The 22,923-nt window shown below is 35.7% G+C and overlaps 1 protein-coding gene across 5 annotated transcripts in view; it reads right to left on the bottom strand.

Annotated features, from left to right (window-relative positions):
- CRPPA (CDP-L-ribitol pyrophosphorylase A) overlaps positions 1–22,923 on the bottom strand; it is a 362,199-nt gene that overhangs the window by 226,913 nt on the left and 112,363 nt on the right. For all 5 annotated transcript variants that reach the window (XM_060020425.1, XM_060020424.1, XM_060020426.1 and 2 more), the window contains exon 6: positions 6,341–6,438. In XM_060020425.1, the coding sequence (XP_059876408.1) occupies positions 6,341–6,438 (98 nt within the window). The remainder of the gene's footprint in view (positions 1–6,340; positions 6,439–22,923) is intronic.

The following is a 22,923-nucleotide window of genomic DNA, read 5'->3' as shown; positions in this document are numbered from 1 at the left end:
TTGATGAGGAAATTTTAGGTACAATTAAGCAAATTTCTGATGTTCAGAGAAGACTTAGGTCTATAGAGAGTACTGCCTCACATGCCACCGGAAACTAGGATGGCCATGTTAGTGGGTGTTTTCTTTTTACAACTTAGAAGATTTATTTTGAGATAGTAACAGTTTGTGATAATCAGTCTCTAAAACACACCCCCCAATGATACCCACACTTCCCAGTATTCACAACCTTGTATAATTCCCTCCTCTTGAGTGTGCGTTGGACATACAGACTTGCTTCAAATGAACCGAATACGAAAGAAATGAAGGAATGTCACTTCTAAGATTAGGCTACAAAACTACTGGGCCTTCAATCCTGAGTGCCATGTGGTGAGGCAACCCTGTGCACAAGCCTACATGGCAAGGGATTGAGACCTGCCAACAACCACGTAATGTTGAGAACAGAATCTACCTCCACATCAAGTCTTCAGATTAGACTGTAAAGGACAGCCTATAGAGGACAGACAGCTTGACTGTAATCAAATGAAAGACCTTGAGTCAAAGGGACCTGGCTAAGCTGTGCCTAGATTCTTAACTCACAGAAACTGAGACAGTAGATGTTTGTTACTTACGGTCACTAAACTTGGGGGTAACTTGTTATGCAGCAAGCACAGTACAATATATAATACAATGTCCAACTTAGTAATAAGAAGCTGTGATCATTTATCCATTCATTTATTTATTCAACATTCAATAAGACTGCATCATGCTTTGGGAAGACCTCACATGGGGCTGTATAGCCTCTCACAAAACACGATAAAAGGGTACATAAACCAGACTTCAGGGGAAAAACAAAGCTTTTCAGGAAAAGCTCCCTGTGGAAAATGACATCGTGGGTGAAGGCCCTGGAGGGAAGAAAGTACTATCACATTTGAGAAGCTGCAAAAAGTAGAGCTGGCCTGAAGAGTGCACAGTTAGAGAGTGCAGGGCTGTTTGGCAAGGGTGCCGGTTAAGAAGACAGATTCTGGTGTTACATGAATCCAAGTTCATCTCCATGTCCCTGTTCTGCCCCTTCACAACAATGTTAACAAGAACCATTTAAACATCCCCTCTAGGGCTTCCCTGGTGGCGCAGTGGTTGAGAGTCCGCCTGCCACTGCAGGGGACACGGGTTCGTGCCCTGGTCTGGGAAGATCCCACATGCCGCGGAGCGGCTGGGCCCGTGAGCCATGGCCGCTGGGCCTGTGCGTCCGGAGCCTGTGCTCCGCAGCAGGAGAGGCCACAACAGTGAGAGTCCCGTGTACCGCAAAAAAAACCAAAACAACAAGAACAAAAAAAACATCCCCTCTATGCCTCAGTTCTTTCATCTGGAAAAAAAAGTTAACAGTACCCATTTCAAAAGGTTGTTAAGAGCACTTGCTATGGTACCTAGCATAAAATAAGTGCTGAAAACCATTGGCTGTTATTATTGTTATTTTTATTAGTAGTATTAGTCATGTGAGAGATCTTATGAGACATAGCAAAGCATTTTTATATTAATTTAGAAGCAATGGAAAACCAAGAAACAGATTTGAATAGGGAATAACATGATAAACAATTTAGAACAATCATTCAAACAGCCCCATAAAGAATAAATCTGAGAGGGGTAAGATTGAAGGCTGGAGGTCAGCTAACAGGCTGTTGCAATAATCCAGACAACAGCTGAGGTGCCTAGGACAGTGGCAATGAAGATAAAAGGACACATATGAATGATAATGAGAGGTAGAATTCAAATGTTTTGGAACTTGATTTGCTTTCGGAGTGAGATAGAGAATGAGTCAAACTTTATACGAGGTTTAGAGAATGAGGAAATGATATGCATTTTCACAGACTGAAACCTTAGCAGATGGAGAAGGACTGGCTGGAAAAAGAATTTGTGAATGTGAAATATCATCGACATCATCGACATTTAAGGGACCTCCGACTGAATATACAGATCTGAAATGCAGGAAAATGAATAATTAAACACAGGGCTAGAGAATACTTTGTGTCCCTAGCAAATGAAGGATACTGGAAGCCATCAGCATTTTTTTTAAAGACGTCCAATTACCTATGTCCAAAAATCTAAATATCATCAATAGAATCTTGAATCCTGCAAAAGAAACCTAGAAGCAGCAGCCAAAAATGAAAAAGGATAAAAGAAAAACAAGATGTTACAGAATCTACTGGATGAGACTCCTTCTAGAAAAAATAGTATCAGACAAGAGAGTCAAGTGGTGCAATAAATAAGGTAAGACTGATAAATGTCTTGTGGATTTCCCATAGGAAAGTCACCGAGGAACTTCACCGAGAGCAGTTCCTACGGAAGGTTGCGGCAGAAGTCAAAATGCAGTGGACTAAGGAATGAGAAGATAAATTATTTTAAAGAAGTTTGGCTACAGGGTAACCTTGGGTTTAGAACTGTTTCTTTGTTTTTGTTTTAATGGAAGGAACATGTATCTGTTCATGGGGGAGGGGGAAGGGGGGAAGAGAACCAGAGCTCAGGAGAGGAAATAGTCTCAATGAGAAGATGGCTACAGATGCAAGATTCTTTAAAGGTTGGAGCTTGGAAGACAGGAATGTTCCCATATTGGAGTATATAATTATACTCTGAAGTTAGAGATAAGACCATATTTAAGAGTGGAGGTAAAGATGGTGGGGTTAGACCAGTGGTTCTCAACCGGAGGATGATTTTGTCCCCGCTCCAGGCAACATTTAGCAATGTCTGGAGACATTTTGTTTGCTACAACTAGGGGGTATAATACTGTCATCTAGTGGGTAGAAGACTGGGATGCTGCTAAACAGTGTCCAAGGCACAGGACAGTCCCTCACAATATCTAGTCCAAAATGCCAACAGTGCCAAGGTTAAGAAACCTGGGTTAGACATTTAAGGAGAGAGGAAAAGGTTTAAAATATCCACTGAGGAGAATGGGGAGCTCACAATGGAATCACGGTATGCTTGCTTTACAACATTCAGGGCCCAGTGAAGAACGAAGACCAGTATTTTTAAAGTACAATGATCTACACTGTGGTATACTTTTCTCCAGCAGTGTTAAGACTGAATACAGGCTCAGAGAAGTGAAAAGTTAGACGGATAACATGAATGAGGTTTTACTAACTGGGTTTAATAGAAGGACAAGGGCATTAAAGATGCTGGTAAAAGATCCATGATCCACTCAAGTGATGGATCATGGTATCGAAGTAAAGGGTGAAACAAAAGGGAGCTGAAAGAGAGAAGACAGTGGGATTAGAGTTTCCTATAAAATTTAAGTATGTGCAGTTAGAGTAATTTAGTGTAAGATAAGGAAAGGTAAAATATTGTGGTCAGAAGTTAAGAAATAGCCTTAGTATTTATTTTTCAGCACAGTTAAGATAATGGCTATATCCAGACTGGGCCCAACAGGTAGGTAGATGAAGTGCACTGAAAACAACGGACACTGGAAATGAGAAGGACAGGACCTGAGAAGCGAAGGCCCTGAAAAAAAAAAAATCACACAGCGCCAGTTACACACCATTCTGTGTATCCCTAAATTCCGTATCATTATTTAAACAATGATTTGAAAACATACATGGACCCAATGTATCATTGCAGCACTACATACAACAGCCAGGACACGAAAGCAACCTAAATGTCCATCAACAGATGAATGGATTAAAAAGATGTCGTATACACATACATAATGGAATACTACTCAGCCATAAAAAAGAATGGAATAATGCCATTTGCAGTGACGTGGATGGACCTCAAGATTGTCATACTGAGTGAAGTACGTCAGACAGAGAAAGACAAATATCATATGATATCGCTTATATGTGGAATCTTTAAAAATGGTACAAATGAACTTATTTACAAAACAGAAATAGAGTCACAGATGCAGAAAACGAACTTATAGTTACCAAGGAAGAAAGGAGGAGGGATAAATTGGGAGATTGGGACTGACATATACACACGACTATATATAAAATGGATAACTAATAAGGACCTATTGTATAGCACAGGGAACTCTACTCAATACTCTGTAATGGCCTATATGGGAAAAGAATCTAAAAAAGAGTGGATATATGTATACGTATAACTGATTCGCTTTGCTGTACAGCAGAAAGTAACACAACATTGTAAATCAACTATACTCTAATAAAAATTAGAAAAAAACACACAAAGCAATGAATAAACAAATTTCTCTCTTAAAACAGAGTTGCGAGACCAGAAGGGGGAGCCCTCACACCCTGCGACTACAGCTGAGCCCAACAAGAAGAAACAGTCCTCTTCTCTCCTGGCAAGGACTCAGCAAATAGAAACCACAGGCTGTCTATTTACTCTAGCCCTCCCAACTTCCTTGCTCCTTCTATAAAAGTGTCCTTCCCTTGCTATGGGGGGACTTGCATGTGGCTTGTCATGGTTGCAGACCCCAAATTTCAATTGTCTGTTTATCCTGAAGAAACCTATCTTTGCTGAAGAAATATCTGGCAGTCTATTTGTTTTAGATCAATAATTACCAAACATATACAGGAAAAGTAGCAACAAAAAGAGACTATCATAATAATTGTAACAAAAAGGACTCTTTGTAGAATCTAACACTGGGAAGACCGAGGAATGAGTGACACAGGATGCATCAGTCGGATGCTCAACAAGAGTGTAGAACCCAGCTCTCTAAACCTAGGGTTGATAGCCCAAGTCCCAGTAACACTCTTTCAGGATTCAATCTTATTGGCTCCTGCACTGAATGGATAAAGCATGAATGAAATTATCCAAGAGTAGAAGACTATTTTTCAGGCAACACGTTGCCTCACGAGGTCAGACAATGGGAAGTTATGTACACTTAAATATCCTGCAGGGTGCAGCAGAGAAATTAGGGCACAGAACTTAGGAACAGATTCTTAACAGGTGAATTTGAGATAGAAAGCAAAGAACAAGGTGCTAAAACTTCCAGCAACAGAGGAGGAATACTCAGAAGGTCTACGAATAAAGGCAACTTGGAAAAGAAGATTGAAGTATAACCTTTACACCCAAGAGACAGCTGAGGCGGCTGCCATTTCTTTCCAGTTTTAGATTGTTGCTCCAAATGCTACTGGTAGGATTTAGCACTGACTGCCATCAAAACGACCACGGGGAGCTTGTTAAAAACTGAAATTCCAGAACTTATCCCAGATGATTCACTAAATATTTACACATTCCAGGAATCTATGTATTTAACAGTTCATGTATTTAATACAGGACTGAAATTTGGGAGCTCGTAGTATCTACTACTTAATACTATCACACCTTCATCTCAACTGACGAGTTGAGATGTTAATAGACGCCATTGTTAAGTCTCTTATGGTTCATATTCGTTGAAAACTTACGGTATGGCAGATGCTTTTCTAAGCACATTAAAATACATTTTTAAAGTTCAGTTGTCCCAACAACTTTACAGTGCAGATGTTATTAACATTTTCAATTTAAGATAAGGAAATGAGGCAATAAAACAGATATCTGAGTACTGGCAATCTGATACCAGAGCCTGTTCTCTTTACTGACTGTGCTATCATGATAGAACTAGCTTACTAAAATAAACTTTTTCCTTTTGCTTTCAACTAGAATTATGTATGTTGTTAAAAAGCCATGACATGTTGATCATAAACCCAGGCAGTTACACATTTTAATGAAAACAAGGAAACTGATGAAAACAATAAAATCACCTTGGCAAGCAAAACATTTCAAAGCACAAAACTGTCACAAAAGTAATGGATGTCCTTAGGGGTAAAAGTAGTAAATAATTCCTATACACCGCTTCACACTCACGGCTACTTCTTGCATTTCCTTCACCCTAATATTAAATATGAGGTTAACCTGGACCTTGATCAGTTCCAAAAAGGGAGGGGGGGGGGCAAGAAACATCCATTCACTTCTTCAATGTCATAATTATGCTATCTTTTGCATATCTGTTTCTCTCTTTTTTTCTCTCTCTTCTTAATCTCTTTCTTTTCTTCATGTATTCAACAAACTTTAGTAAGCATCTAGCATGTGCTGGGCACCGTGATTCTCAAGACAAGTGTCAACCTCACGCAGGGGCTCATGCGCACCGGGGCGCGGTGGGCTTTCTAAAGAAGTCACACTGACGCTGAATTTTAAAGGAGAAATAGAACTCGGAGAATGAAGGTGGGGAGGAAATCCAGAAGAGGAGTGGAGAAGGGGAACTAATTGTATTTCAAGTCAAAAGTGATGGCAAAACACAGGATTTCATTACAGCAAAATACGAAAATTAGCTTGAAAGTACTTTTATGCCTTCTCAAGGAAAGCATCTTTGTATGATAAAAATCTGTGGCAATCAAATGTATTTTATCAAACGGGATCTTTGAATACTTACATTTAATTCATTTTTCAGCATTTCTTCAAGACGATGACCCACATGTTCTTCATCTTCTTTTGTGTCCATAACTACACAAATTTGTTGTGAAATTCTTTCTGAGATAAAAAAGAAAAATAATATTGTTTCAAACAGAATATGGAACAAAGCCCTAGTATGCTGAAACCTATACTAACCCGCTGTTCATAACTACTGAACAAGAATAGGGAGGTGTGGGCTTTAGGCCAAGTGGAGTGACTTGGACTGCACAGAGATGTCCTGGACTCAACTGACCATCCAAGTCAGTAAATCTATGTCTTTAACATTTTGTGGGTGGGTAAACAGGACATCATGTAAGCAACAGAAATAAGGATCTTAGGATATATTTGAAGAGAGTAACTGCAGGTGACAGCTACTTGGCTCAAGAATTCAATCCTTCCACATTTACAAGGAATCTCCCAGAATCTGATTGAATCCCATCTCCCAGGCAGATCCTCTGGTTAGGCCGTAAGATGTCTCCTGCGTACAGCTCACTGTGCCACCTGGTGCCCTGGCTACGCACAGCATTTTCCTTGCCATTCCAGTCAATTCAGTTAAATTCCTGCCTGTTTAACTATTACCACAAGTGAAAATAGTCAAAAATAGGTTTTCTTCCAATTTGGAAGGCTTGAGATGATATAATTTAAAATCATAAGCTGTATGACATAGTGATATTCACCTTTGTAAACCCTGGATGCACTCTCCCCAAATACGTGCAGTCCTCCTTTACAGTAAACAGATCTAAAATACTAAGAAATGGCTATACTGCTTCCAGTTAAGAACACATTTCATGGTATTATGTCATGGATTTTTTTTTAAAGTCTAGTTTTAAATAGGAGTCCCAAACCAAACGTGAGTTTAACTTAGGACCTAGCTGCTTCTTACACTGGCAACTCCACATAACAGGCTCTCTAGAAACGCTATTCTAGCAATAGTTAATGATTCTTCAAAAAAAAGCTGGGGAGAACCAAACTTTATTTTCTTTTTCAATAAGTCACAGCTGTTTTATTAATTCTAAGAGAGATTTTTGGTTTGGTTTGGTTTGGTTTGTTTGGCCTTGCCGCACGGCATGTGGGATCTTAGTTTCCCAACCATGGATCAAACCCATGTCCCTGCATTGGAAGTGTGGAGGCGTGGAGTCTTAACCACTGGACCACCAGGGAAGTCCAAAACATTTAAAATAATAATGTCACCAGTTAATGGTATTCCTGTTACTACCTACCTCCCACTTAACAATACTATATGTTCCAAGAGCCACACCCGATATTCACACTATGTCTCATGATGCCCCTGCAAACAATATTATTGTGAATCTATGTGACAGATTCAGGTTCCTACCAACTTGAAAATGTCCATAATTTTAAGTTACACAAGCCTAATAAAATTAAATATAATTAAGAACACAAATGGAGGGTACAGATATTAAGTGCTATGGAACATCACTGTGATTAGAACGGGAAATTGGTTGACAAGATTCAATAAATCTTTATACTAAAATGAGCAAGGAGCTCACTCTTGAAAGGTAAACTTTGCTTAGTAGAGCCAAGAGGCTTTGAAAGTGATTAAGAGAAACAAGATTTTTTAAAAATTTAATGTATTGGGGTAGAAAGGGTACAAGCATAAACTTATTGTGACAAGAGACAAGATAAGTACTCAAAAAATCATTGGATGATTTAGCAGGGAGCTATGAAGTGGTATACTCAGTGAAGCCAGAACATGAAGGTCCCATGCTTTCCTGAATACCTAGAGTGTCCTGAAAGCTTTAGATGTAACTATAGTACGAGCAGTAGCTTTTGAAAACCAAGTTAATTCAAATGTATGTATTGTATTCTCTTAAATATTTGGAGAAATTTGGACTTTGTAATGTCCTAGCAAAAATCCAGTTACATTTCCAAATGCTTCTTTCACATACACCAAAAACATTATAATAAAAAATTTACTGTGTAAGTACAAAGTAATTTACTACATATATAATGGTACCACAACAATTCTGACTAATTCATAAAATAATGCATTAACAATACTTTTTAAAACAAAACACAACATATGCAGATTTCCCTTCCTTGTTTCATCATATATCCTTTATAGAATTCCAAGCTCTATCAAATGTAAATCAACAACAAATTAAAACGGACATTATCCCCCTCCAAAACTGAGATACAGTTAGCCCTTGAACATGGGTTTGAATTGCAAAGTGTCCACTTATACACAGATTTTTTACAATAGGAAATAGTACAGTGCTATATGATCCTCAGTTGGTTAAAGCCACAGATAGGGAGGGCTGACTATAAATTATATGTGGATTTTCAATTTTGTGAGGGTCAGTGCCTCTAACACCCATGTTGTCCAAAGATCAACTGTATAAACAAAATGAAGTAACTCAAAATCAATTTGGCATTAATTTTTTGCCACGTGTCAGCTGTTCTAAATAGCTTTTTGTTCGGGAATCTTTGCATTACCATATAAATTTTACAATAAATTTGCACAAAATCACCTGCTATTTATTTACTTTTAAGTATTTTGGTCATGTGTGCAGCTTGAGGGATCTTAGTTTCCCTATTAAGGGATGGAACTGGGGCCCCCTGCAGTGGAAGCGCGGAGTTCTAACCATTGGACAGCCGGGCAAGTCCCTCACCTGCTTTTTAGACAAAAATGACATCTTTAAAATCAGAAGCCTTTCAATTATAAACATAATATATTCCTCTATTTATTGAGATCTTCCTTAATTTTTCTCAGTGTTTTACAGTCTCCAGTGTAGAGTCTTTTTGCAACTTTTGTTAAATTTCTAAAAAACATTATTGATGCTGTTGTAAATAATATCTTTAGTTGCATTTTCTACTTGTTGATGTATAAAAATATCTTAAGATTTCTATACAGTCTTTGCATTTAGTAACTGCTAAATTCACTTATAAATTCTAAGGGTTTACAAGTTATTTCAAATTTTTTATATATACAACCATGTCAATTGTGAACAAAATTTTATTTCCTTTTTTCCAAATCATAATTTTTTAATCTGATAATGCAACCTTTAGAATTTTGCTTCTATGTTCATGATAAAAATTAGCCTGTAATTTTACTCTTATAAGGTCCTTGTGAGAGGTTTATTAAACATTTACACTGCCTTCATGTAATGGGTTGGAAAGTTCTCTCTTTTTCTATTTTCTGAAGAAATGTGTATGACTGGTGTTATTTCTTCTTTTCAATGTTTTTGTAAAATTCACTGGTAAATGCCAACTGTCTTTGTGGTAGCGTTTTTAATTAGATTCAATATCTTAAATGGATGAACAACTTTTCCTAGTTGTATTTGCCTATGAATGTGTTCATTTAACCTAAATTTAAGTCTATTAGCATAAAGCTATGGACTGAATGTTTCTGTTCCCCCAAAATTCGTGTTGAAGGTTTTAACCCCCCAATGTGATGGTATTAGGAAGTAGGGTCCTTGGGAGGTAATTAGGTTTAGATGAGATCATGAAGTGAAGATCACCTCATAGGGTGAAGTCCACATGATGCGATCAGTGCCTTTATAAAAAGAGGAAAAAACACCAGAACCTTCCTCTCACATCCATGTGAGGATTCAGCAAGCAGGTAGCTGTCTGCAAGCCCAGAGGAGAGCCCTTATCTGGAAAATGAATCAGCTAGCACCTTTATCTTGGAATTCCCAACTTCCAGAACTGTGAGAAATAAATTCCTGTTGTTTAAGCCATCCAGTCTACGGTATTTCATTATGGCAGCCCAAGCTGACGAACAAAGTTGCTCACATCTCATTGCAATGTCTATAGGATCATCACTGATGCTCTTTTTTCATTTCTGATAATAATTATTTGAGCCTTCAATATTTTTCATGATCACTTTTGCCAAGGTTTTATCAATTTTATTAACATTTTCAAATAAAAGTTGTGTTGATTCTCTCTTATGCTTGTCTTCTAACTTATGAATGTTTAGTATTTTCTTCAATATCTTCTTCATTCTACTATCTATAGATTTAGTTCACTGTTCTAATTTCTTACAAAAGAAAAAAAATAGTGGGCTTTTGTGCTTTTCCTTTATTCTAATACAGTCAACCCTTGAACAATACAGGTTCGAACTGCGAGAGTCCACTTACACCTGTTTTTCTCAATACGTACATAGTACAGTACTACATGAGTGTGATTGGTTAAATCTACAGATCCAAAACTGTGGACACAGAAAGCCAACTGTAAAGCTATCCACAAATTTTATACTGTGAGGAAGGTCAGGTTCCAAACCCCATGTTGTTCAAGCATCAACATTGAAGGCTCTAAATTTTCCTCTAATAACAGTTTTATTTATACATCAAACATTGTGATATTTTTCAGTTTAAATTATTTCATTTTCAATTTAAAAGATTTCATTCATTTTTTTCTAACCTGGTACACTTCTAGTTTCCACTGTGATTTCTCATTTGACTCACGGATTATTAATTTTATTGTCCTTATTAGTCTGCTATTGTGCAAGAAGTTGCCATAAATTTAACAGATTAAAACACCCACTAAGTATCTCACAATTCTGTGAGACAAGGAGAAAGCTAGAGAGAGAGAGAAAGAGCAAAAGACAGCATGAACATACACAAGAAGAAATGGTAATGAGCTCACATATAAACAAATGACAGAGCAAATGGGTCAAAATGTAAAAAATCCGTGAACTGGTGATCTGGGTAAAAGACAGATGGAAGTTATATGTACTATTCTTGCCATCTTTGAAGTTTGAAAGTATATTAAAATAAAAAAATATTCTAACCCAAGAAACAAATAACATACAATTAAAAATAGATTTATATACACACACATACACACATATAAATAGTAGAGGACTTTAAAATTCATCTCTCTAAATTTTTAATTATGTGAGGTGATGGATCTGTTACCTAACTTTATTTGTGATAATCATTTCACAATATGTACATGTAACAAACCATCATATTGTACAACTTAAAATGTTTTACATCAATTATATCTCAATAAAGCTGGATAAATTTATTAAAAAATTAATTCTGTTTATTAAAGATCAACTGAGCAAAACATAAATAAGAACCTAGATTCAAGACAGCGTAACATAATAATGAACAAAGTCAATCTTTTATCTTGTTGGTTTCTGTACTGTCTGCTGACTTCTTGTAATTCCCAGTTACTTGTATTCCACATGGAAGTCTGTGCCACACTGGCCACTTTCTAATAGTGTCTACAGTCCATATCAATACCATTTAGCACCAACAATGATAAATTTTCTATCCGGCTAAGGTCATTTAAAGTCTAAACTAGGTTCAACTGGTTCTCAAACATGGTTGCACTTAAGAATCAACTCTCAGTACCTTTTTGTTTTGCCTTTACATTTTTAAAATACATATGCTTATAACTCACCCAACAAAATTCTCGCCTGTACTTTCTGAAGCTCCAAAAGTGATTCTAATGTTCAGCCAGGCTGAAAACCTCTGCTTACTCACTGCACTGATTTTCTATAATGTGAGGTTTATAAAAGGTTTCTCTATCTTTAAAAAAACATAAAAATTACCTACGATAGCTGATTAATCCCATCAGAATGGTATAAGTCTTTTTGAGTATAATAATTTGGGGATAAGTTTGTAGTTTTCTCTCATCTCCATATTGTGGCAACTGAAGGATGATGAATTTAGTGAGGAAAAAAAATGTGTTGGGTTAGTCATTTCCCTTTGATATTTCAGTGTGAAATTTTTAAAGAAACCCAAACCCACCCAACTCCTTCTCTGATCTGCATGGCTCACTGGAGTTTACAATTTAGACATTTCGTGCCCAATATTTTAAAGGCAATATTATAAGAAAAAACGCAATGTTTGTATTTCAATTATAAGTAAGAGGCACTTCTTGGGTGTCCAATATTTGTTAAATTATTGAGGTAAATGCAATTTTTCAAAATCTTATACAAATTCTGTATCTGAAAATAGTATATTCATACTTGACAGCATTTTACATGTATGAAACGAGATGAGAGACTAACAATTACTATGTAAAGCCAAATTTTCTATAAGTAGTTTATAAGTATCTAAAAGAAAAACAAGAGACATGGGAATAATAAAAGATACTACATGAGAATTAATGAGATTGTATGAATTCATATGTGTAAAGTTATCCAGAATGCTTTGTACAAGTATATCCCCAATAAATATTCACAGAATAAATGCTATCATGGTCATATACATTCATTATGAATATAAGTTAAGATTCCTTTTACCTTACCAAAATACAACCCATCTCTAATTCCAAATGGTGCCTTTGTGTTCTTAACATTTCAGAGTTTGATAAACAATCCCTATCAACTTTGTCCCCCTGCTTTTCAGGTTTCAAAGTTTCACCAAATATGCAGTAGTTTTATATAGTAATGGAATACACATCTTGAGTAATCAATAGTCCCCTGTTTTCATCACTTAAATCCTCTGAAGCTAAAATGGATACCTTCTAGCTCTAATCGTTCATATCTTAGTTTGTCCATTAGACCTAGGCTGAAACATCTTACATGATTTCTATTAATGAATCCACAAACATGCACTGACAGGCTTAACTGAAAACATTGATGTACTTAAGATCTTCATCAAAAACAGGCATCTGCCATAACTGTACTTGTACCATGCAGATGGAGGGCCAAAATGGGAAGGAATGTAAGCTGTAGGAACAGGGCTCAAATAAATTGAACCTCCTCTCTTCCACAGTTATTCTAGTATACCCCAACTCACGAAGACGGGAAAAAAGGCACATTATTTAAAATTCACTTTTTTCATGAACCACAAAACACTTTCCAATCATTAATATGATTAATCCTTATTATTTCTCAATGCAAACAAAGTATTTATCAACTTCCTTGAGGTTAATGATGAAATCAAAAGAAAAAAGAAGTCTTTAGAATTCTTGATCTGCTGTTCTAACTATTAATAAAGCACTTCTTAGAAACATTTAGAGTTTAAAATAAAAACAATCGCACTGGGGAAAAACCATAAAGTCATTTCACTTCCTGGAATCATAAAAACTCTAACACAAGAATCTACTCTTTGTTCTCGCCCCAAAAAAGACCTAAGGAAAAATTGGAAAAACGTTGAAATTAACTTTAAATCATACCTGACCAGTCAACTTGATGACTAATATTATTCTCTGAGTTTTAGTTTTCATACTATCCTCTCTTTTAAACAGCTTTTAAAAAATCTTTCTAAAAGCCACCTGTGTCACATGGTGAAATATTTTGATATCTAAAGCACTAGGGTACATCCCTCCCCTCAAAATCATTTTTAACAAGTACTCTGATTTACACTGAATAACTTCATTTATATATCATATCTAGTGTTGCACAGCTCTCATAGTGACAACATAAAATTCAAACTGGAACATAACTTGGAAATCGACAAGTCAGAATTAAAAGCTGTAAGCAATAATTAATAAGCTCAGAATTTTCAGTTAATACCTCATCCCCATGCATGACAACTTCTAAATGGTCAAAGAATATGTATGATTGCCAATAATTAATAATAATGCCAAAAATAAATAATGTGCAACTTGATTTTACTTTACTGGCTATAATGATTAATTTTGTATGTCAACTTGCCTGGGACACAGGGTGCCCAGATATTTGCCCAAACATAAGTTGGGTATTTGTCATGGTGTTTTTAGATGAGTTTAACATTTATATCTGTAAACTAAGTAAAGCAGATTGCTCTCTCTTATGTGGGTGGGCCTCATCCAATCATTTTAAGACCTGAATAAAAGAAAACGTTGAGCCTCTCCCCAAGTAAGAGATGATTCTCCTGTATAACAGCCTTCAAACTGAAACATGGCTCTTCCTGATTCTACAGTAGTCTGCTGGCCTTTGGACTTGAACTGGGACATTGGCTTTGTAGAGTTTGGACTTGTCAGTCTTAATAATCTGTAATCATGTATGCCAGTTCCTTATTGTGTATGCATATATCTCATTTGTTGTGTTTCTCTGGAGAACTCAACTAATTCACTGGCAAAAAAAATTTTAAGCATTCTTCAACAGATAACTCATAATTCTAAAGTCCTGACCAGAGGATTCCCACCTCCATATATTTTATACAGGGCAACATATAATCACCCACAACACGTTGGGCTTTACACCTCATTCTTCAGCCACCAAATAATACCACCTACAATTCCCTGGACACATCATGATCTTTGCAATAATGTTCATGATCCCCCCGCCTGCAGTGCCATCACATTTCCTTGTCTAATTCTCCAGTAAGGACTACATCAAGCACCATCTGCATTAGTAACACTAGGCAAATGCTTTAGATGTATTTTGGTGAGAGGAGAAGAAAAAAGGAGGGAGGAACAGAACCAGCAGGAAGAATTTTGTGAAACTACAGTACCCCCCATCTCCAACCCCCCAATTCTCATACATAACGATCTCTCTCTCAAACACGTATAACCACACAACTAGGATTCTCCTTATATCCAGGTAATCACTGCACTGCTGAATTTGCACGTTCATGGGAAAAGGCCCCTCGGTGTAGTTTCAGAAGTGGAAAGAAATCCACACGTACTGTGACCCTTGTAAGTCTACTGGCAAAGGAAATGGTCAGACAGTACACACCAACAGAGCCACATCAGTTCCTTACAGCCAGCAATCATTCTGGTTGTCAGTGCATTCATTCTGATTATTTAGTACTCATGACATTCTATAATTATTGCTAAGATTGCTTTGGCTTTTTACTGCGGTAGATACTTTTATACATCATTTCATTTAATCATCACAACAACCAAGGAGAGAAATTATTCTCCCCATTTTACAGAGAGTTAAGCGAGGCTATAAAGCAAGTAAATTGCCCAAGGTCATACTGCCATGAATTGTGAACTTTAAGCTTTCTAACTCGAGTCCGTGTGAAGTTAGCATCCTAAACGATATTTTTCCCTCTCATCCTGTTCTACATTTTTATTTTACTTTCATTATAGTTTTTACATTGGATTATATTATCTATTTGTCTTTCTCTCCCACAAACTCCTAACTCTGTAACTTATAATTTCCCAACATTACCCCCAGGTTTTAGCATAGGGCTCCAAGAAGGTACTGAACATTGATTAGTTTCCATCTCTGGGCTACGAGCATAACTAAAACACTGTTAGGGTGTGAATTGTGTCCCCCTCAAAATGTGTATGTTGGAGCTCTAAACCCCAGTCTCTGAGAAAGTGGCTGTATTTGGAGATAGGCACTTTTAGAGCTAATCAAGTTAAAATGAAGACATTAGGGTGAACTCTAATCCAACATGACAGATGTCTTTATGAAAAGAAGAAATGTACACACAGACACGCACAGAGGGAAGACTCTGTGAAGACACAGGTAGAAGACGGCCATCCACAAGTCAAGCACAAAAGCGTCAGAAAAATCCAACCCTGACAAAATCATGATCTTAGACTTCCAGCCTCCAGAATTGTGAGAAAATAAATTTCTGTTGTTTAGGCCACCCAGTTTTTGTACTCTGTTATGAACTAATATACAAATTCTCTTATCTAAAATTTGTTGAATAAAAATTAGCATTGTTGAATAAAAGACTATATCTCGTATCTCATTTTCTAGGAAAGGATACAAAACAAATTTGTGAATATAAGGAAGTAACTAGATATCTAGAAAGAGATCAGGAAATTATATCAGGAGAATCTAACTTCAGAGAAAGGAAATTTAAAAATGCAACAATTTTGCTTCAAAACAAATAACTTTAAATATAAAAATCTTCCTAACTTTGAAATAGCCAGGCTAAAATACTTATCTTAAATCTCTATTTTCTAGAAGAAAAAGTAAAAAATAAGGTCAGCCTTAAAAAAATGCCTTCAATACAATGTAACTCCAAGTTTTGTAGACTTAACATTTAAGAATCATATTCACTTTACTAGGTACACACACATTATTTTCTCTTCCATTTGAGAATATACAGATATACATACATTTACTATTTTCCATATGGAAAGAAGTAGAAAATATTTAATTATGCACATGAAGGTGACCTATGATTAAGAGAATTATTTTGAAAGAAACATCTCAATTCATTTGCAGTATTCTGCTCAATACCAACACTAAAAATTATTTATTTAAAAGAGAAAAAAAAGGAATTCTTGAAAAGTGGCATTGACAGCAAAGGAACGGTTTTTAATTTCTAAGAATCCCCATATAAAAACAAAATTGAATAGCAAAATCAAAAACTCACGGACAACATTTTCAATAAACTTAGATACAAAGGTTTCATCATAACCCTCATGATGCAGCCAAATGAAAACAAACCAACAACAATGATGCAAGACCTGAAATACTGGACTCTATCTGGGAACAAGTAGAGGGATCAGTAAAACAGGGTGTCTGACAGATTGGTTAACAGAAGAACCTTAAAGTTTGCCAACAGATAGTCACTGAAAATTTAAGAAGAGCAGTCCTAACTGGAGGAGTTTTACCCACGAAAATAACTTTTTGTGGGGTTAATACAAGAGAACTTGGTTAGGTCTGAAGGAAAGTGTACATACTGTGAAAATTGACACACCACCTTCAGCACAGGGTCCAACTAAAAGAGAACTTGGAAGTGGAATCAAAATTACACAGGACGGGCTTCCCTGGTGGTGCAGTGGTTAAGAATCCGCCTGCCAATGCAGGGAACACGGGTTCGAGCCCTGGTCGGGGAAGATCCCACATGCCGTGGAGCAACTGAGCCCCTGCGCCACAACTACTGAAGCCCGCGCACCTAGAGCCCGTGCTCTGCAACAAGAGAAGCCACCACAATGAGAAGCCCACACACCACAATGAAGAGTAGCTCCTGCTCGCCGCAAGTAGAGAAAGCCTGCGCACAGCAATGAAGACCCAATGCAGCCAAAATCAAAAGAAAGAGGAGATCCACCTGAAAGTGTGATAGGAGAACAGAGCCAGAAAAATATTAGAATTGTGCTTCCACATTTGTGGACACCACAAGAAAGCAACAAAAGAGGGAGATCTTTGAGCTATCGTCAAAACTGTCTTCCTCTTCAAATTCAAGAAAATTAACTTCACATCCAAATGAATAATGGATAAATATCAAAGCCAAACCCCACACAAAATCATTATAAGCAAAAAGACAATAAGGAGCAGAATAACACCTTTAAAAATAATGAGAACATGCCAGAAAGATGTGCCCATCAAACCAATCAAAACTGTAATCTATTTCAAAACAAGCTAAAAACCAGTGAGCTAATGAAACAACACATGAAACAACCATTTGATTTGGAATTTTAAAAACTCAAATTAGGTTGCAGAACTCAGAAAAGAGCTCAAAATAGAAGAAAAGATCATTTAAGAAATGAAGACTATACTAGAAGTGACACACGTATAAAACTAACAAATAATACTTTAAAAGAAAAAAGTAAAAATAAATTTTTTAAAATAAACATTCAATATAAAGTAATAAACATTAAAGTTAGGTAAAAATGATCTAACATAAACATAATAGAAATCTATGAAGAAAAAAGAGACTACTAAAAATGATACACAAACACCCATACACACACAAGTACGTCACATATCAATACCTGCAAATATTTACCAATAAAAATCAATACCAAGACATTTTCTAGCAAAATTACTAGAGTGAAAAAAAAAATCATTCCTTTGGGCACATAGACAAAAAAAACAGAAACCGATAACGGAATAAAAATGAGATAATCTTTAGGACTTTACGTAAGAAAAATAGAGGAACATATTTAAGTTATGCCAGGGAAAATATATGAGCCACGGATTTTACATTCTGCAAAACTAACTTTCAAGTATAAAGCACAAGCAGTTATCAACATGAATTAAGTAAACAGTTTCCCAGGAAACTTTCCTAAGAAATGTACCAGAGCTCAAGCTTCGGATAACCAAAGTCTAGAGAGATGTGAACAAAATTGTCGATGAATAGCATAAAACAGAGTTACTAGCAGAACTGCGACTAACTGAGAGCTTAAGTTAAAACAGGACACTGTATAACAGCTATACGACCTGAAAACATACAGTGTAAACAAAAAAATGGAGGAGAGTAAATGGGGACAGTATATGTAGGAAAAATCGTTTAAACTTTTATGGAAATAACATTGGTTTATAGCATTAATATTGATACTTTGAGACCTAGGGTGTGCATTGTTGAATAAAATGAACGAACATTTACAAAATATTCTAATTCTATTATTCCCTGTAGCTTTGATAACCATGATTCTCAATGTGCGGGAAGTAAGATACAACTTAATATTGAATTGGAAGTACCATTATGAACTTATGAAGTATTTCATCTTTATGAAACACACACACAAAATAATTGGTAACTTTAGAGAATGATGATTCTTTTGCTTGAAAACTGATAAAGAAAAATAATCAAGCATTTATTTTTGTCATATAAACTGTACCACTGGGTAAGTAAATAGTAGATGAGTAAAGTTTATTTATGAAAATACCTCAATACCTAAAAACTAATTAATAGAATTCAAATGTATATACCATGATTCTGAACTACCTACACAACCTCTTAACAATACAGGCATTGAGTATCAATGGCTGCTATCATCACAAAATTATGTAACCAGACATTAGGTGTCTCCTAACAAAAAATTCACACCATCTCTAGTCTTGAGAAAAAAGATGAAACTAAATCTGACCAAGCTTCTAGATCCAGCTATGACTTTGTAGATGAAAGAAAAACATAAAGAACTGTACCATGCATAAATATGTACCCATCAAAATTCAAAAGAGAAGAAAAGCTACAAATTACATGGCCTAAATTCAGCAAAAGACAAAGTGCAAGCAAAATAAAGGGATAAGGAACCTGTAGGTTGAGATTTTAAATGTCGTTTAAAAAAATTATCACAACCAAACTGCAGTGTTGAGGGATGCACATTTGAGTGATAAAGTTCAAAAGAAATATGAGGAGGAGATTGCTATAAAATCTGGTTAGCCACTACAAAATACAGGAAAGGGCTTCTGAGGTGCGTGGCAAAGTTCTCTTCATGATCTGGGTGATGTTATGCAAACATGTGCATTATTCTTTAAGCTACAAATTAGTTTTAGATTTCAGTATCTGTGGGTTATTTGACAATAAAAAGTTTTACGAAATTTAAAAAAAAAAATTACCTGAAAGTACACTAGTCTTTTCATCTGTACTTCTATTCATTCAGAAAGTACCTTTATATATGATCAAGGGACAAAATTAGGTCTTCAGTATAGCACATAAGGATACACAAAGGTCTGTAACATGCTATTAAAGCGATCAGTAAACTTTTAACAATTTAACTTAGACAAAAACTACCAATAACATGAAAAAATAAGAGCAATGGTATTTTTATTTATAAGGCTCTATGCTTTAAGAGCTCAAAACATCTTAGGGAGTCCTTTAAATTCTAACGAATCAATGCAATGTTACTAATAAATAGAAGATATTAGCCTCCCTTAAAGTAGAAAACAATTGAGGCCCAGAGTAACTCGGCCAAACCACTGGATTATTGCTCACTGAGTGACTGACAATTAATTATTATTATTATTCTGTGTTATAAAAAGCATATATTAAATTCTAACCAAAATCTAGCCAGCAAAATCATAATGGCCTCATTAGAGATGATGATACAAATGACTCACCTGGGATTATACAGCTAGTAAACTCAGGAGCCAGGATTCAAACCGGGCAACCTGGTCTGATGTGAAGGCCCTCAAGCACTCCACATGCTAACAGAATCAGTAAAGAAGATGAGATACTTCCCCAATTCAGCATCTTACCCAGGAGTTTCCCCACCTTTTTTTATTGGAGTAATAAACGTCAAACGACAGTCTCACAGGTTCATGGAGTAAAGAGAATTCTCCACAGGCTCTGGCATTCCCCTTTCCCAAACGTTAAGGCATAATAGAATGTAAGAGCAAATGACATCACTCTGGGGCAAAAATGAAATCTTCTTCTGTAGCTTTTAATGAAATAACTGGCAAACTTTCAGTACTTAATATTTCATTGATTGAAACTTCCATTTTTCCTCTGTATAACTTCTCTGAAATAGGGATGGCATCATAGAATTGCTGCCCATCAGGGCCTTATAAAGATACACTTAACCTCTATTAGCATTCAGTAAAATTACCTTTTCGTGTATACGGTGGTCATTTCCATGATTGTAACATTACGGATTTGTGTAACGACCACCACCGTCATAATACAAAGCAGTTCAATCTTTCATGCCATCTTTTTGTCCTCACCCCCCTCCCCAGCTCCCTGGCCTAAGCAACCTCTGATCTATTCCTTGTTACTACATTTCTGTCTCTCCAAGAATATCATTGCTAGTCAACTATACTGCAACATAAAATAAATTTTTGTAATTTAAATAATAAAAAATATAAAAAGACAAAATATAAAACAGATAACCAACAAGGACCTACTGTATAGCACATGGAACTCTGCTCAATATTCCGTAATAACCTAAATGGGAAAATAATTTGAAAAAGAATAGATACATGTATATGTATAACTGAATCACTCTGCTGTACACCTGAAACTAACACAACATGGTTACTCAACTATGCTCTAAAATAAAATTAAAATTTTTTTAAATCATATAAATGGAATCATTCAAAATATAACCTTTTGAGATCAGTTGAGATCTCCAACCTTTTGAGATCATTCAGTATGATTCCTCTGAGATTAAGTTATTTTGTATATGGACAATTCATATACATTCATTTGAGTTGCATTCCATCGTACAGGTGGTACCAGTTCACCAACTCATCCGCTGAAGGATATGTGGATTGTTCCATGCTTCTGATGATTATGAACAGAACTGCTATAAAGAGTTACATACAGTTTCCTGTGTGAAAGTAAGTTTTCCTTTCTCTAGGGTAAATGCATTGGAATGGGATGCTGGATCATACAGTAAATGTGTTTTTCTCGCTCTAAGAACTGTCAACAGCATTTCAGTGTAGCTGTGCCATTTTCATTGCCACCAACAATTGTGTAACATTTCCAGTTGTGTCTTCCTTTCTTTTTGCAGTCTCATGATAGGTTTATTAGTGTTATTAATCCTTTCAGGTAACCAGCTTTAGGTTTTTTGTCTCTGACATTTTGTTTTCAACTTCATTAATTTCTGCTCTTTATAATTTCCTTGCCACTGCTTGCTTTCGGTTTGCACTGCTCCTCTATTTCTAGTTCCTTAACACAGCAACTCAGATCATTGATTCAAGATCTTTCTTCATTTCTAATATAAGCATTTAGGTACTGTTTTAGCAGCATTCTACAAAGTGTGATGTCATTTTACTGAAGTTCAAAATATTCTCTAATTTATCTTGAGACTTTCTCTTGGACACAGTTGATTTAATGTTTATTTTCCAAGCTTGACAGTTTTTCTTTTACCTATTATCGATTTCTAGCTTGTTTCTATTATTGTCAGAGAACATACTTTGCATGCTTTCAATTCCTCTAAATTTGTTAATATTTGTTTTATTACCCAGGGTACATTCTGTCTTGGAGAATGTTCTCGGTGCACTTGAAAGGAATGTTTATTCTTCTACTGCTGGGTGGAAAGTTTTGTGTAAATTAGATCAAGTTAGTTGGTGGTACTCTTTACTCTTTCTATATCCTTGTTGATCTTCTATTGATTCCAGCAAATACTTAGAGAAATATTGCAGTTTCCAGCTATAATTGTTGATTTGTCTATTTTTCCCTTCATTTTGGTCAGTTCACACTAAGTATATTTTGAAGCTCTGCAGTTAAATGGATATACATTTAGAATTATGTCTTTCTGGTGAATTTATCCTTTTATTATGTAAGGTACTTTTTTATTACTTTGATATTAATATAGCCATCCAGTTTTCTTTTGATTAGTGAATACATGGTATGTGCTTTTACTTTTATTTACTTATAACCTACCTTTAAAACATTATGTTGGAAGTAAACTCTTGTAGGCAGCATACAGTTCGGTCGAATCTTAATATCCATCCTAAAATCTTCACCTTTTAGTTGGTGTGCCGAAACCAGCGACATTTAATGAAATTACTGATACATTTGGATTTAGGTCATCTATTTTATTATTTATATTTTTGTTTTCTCCCTTTGTTTTGTGTTCCTCTATTTCTCCTTTCTCTTCTGGTTTAAACTTGTTTTTAGTATTCGGTTTTATCTCTTGTGTTTCTGATCTAATCTCTTTGTATAGTTTTTTTAAGTGGTTGCTCTAGGGATTTCAATATTCATATTTAACCTTTTAGAGTCTACATAAAATATTTTACCACAGCAAGTAAAATGTAGAAACCTAACCATGGTATTATAGGTCCCTTTACCTTACTGTTTTTATGTTGCACTTAGTTATCTACAATATTGCAGCTGTCTCATACATAGAAAAACTCATCAGAAAATATTACCTTTGCTTTCAACCTATACATAGTTTAAAAATGTAAAAAGAATTATGTGAGTCTATTCTATTTATTGATTCTGTTGCTCTTCCTTAATTCCTGATGTTCCTAGATTCCTTCTGGTATCATCTCCTTTGCATGAAAGGCTCTGTTGAGATATTCTTTTAGAGTACATCTTTTGGCAACAAAATTATCTTTTTTTTCCATTACCTGAA

This window comes from Delphinus delphis, chromosome 9, assembly GCF_949987515.2.
Source record: "Delphinus delphis chromosome 9, mDelDel1.2, whole genome shotgun sequence".
NCBI lineage: Eukaryota > Metazoa > Chordata > Mammalia > Artiodactyla > Delphinidae > Delphinus > Delphinus delphis.
This window is presented reverse-complemented; position numbering and strand designations above follow the sequence as displayed.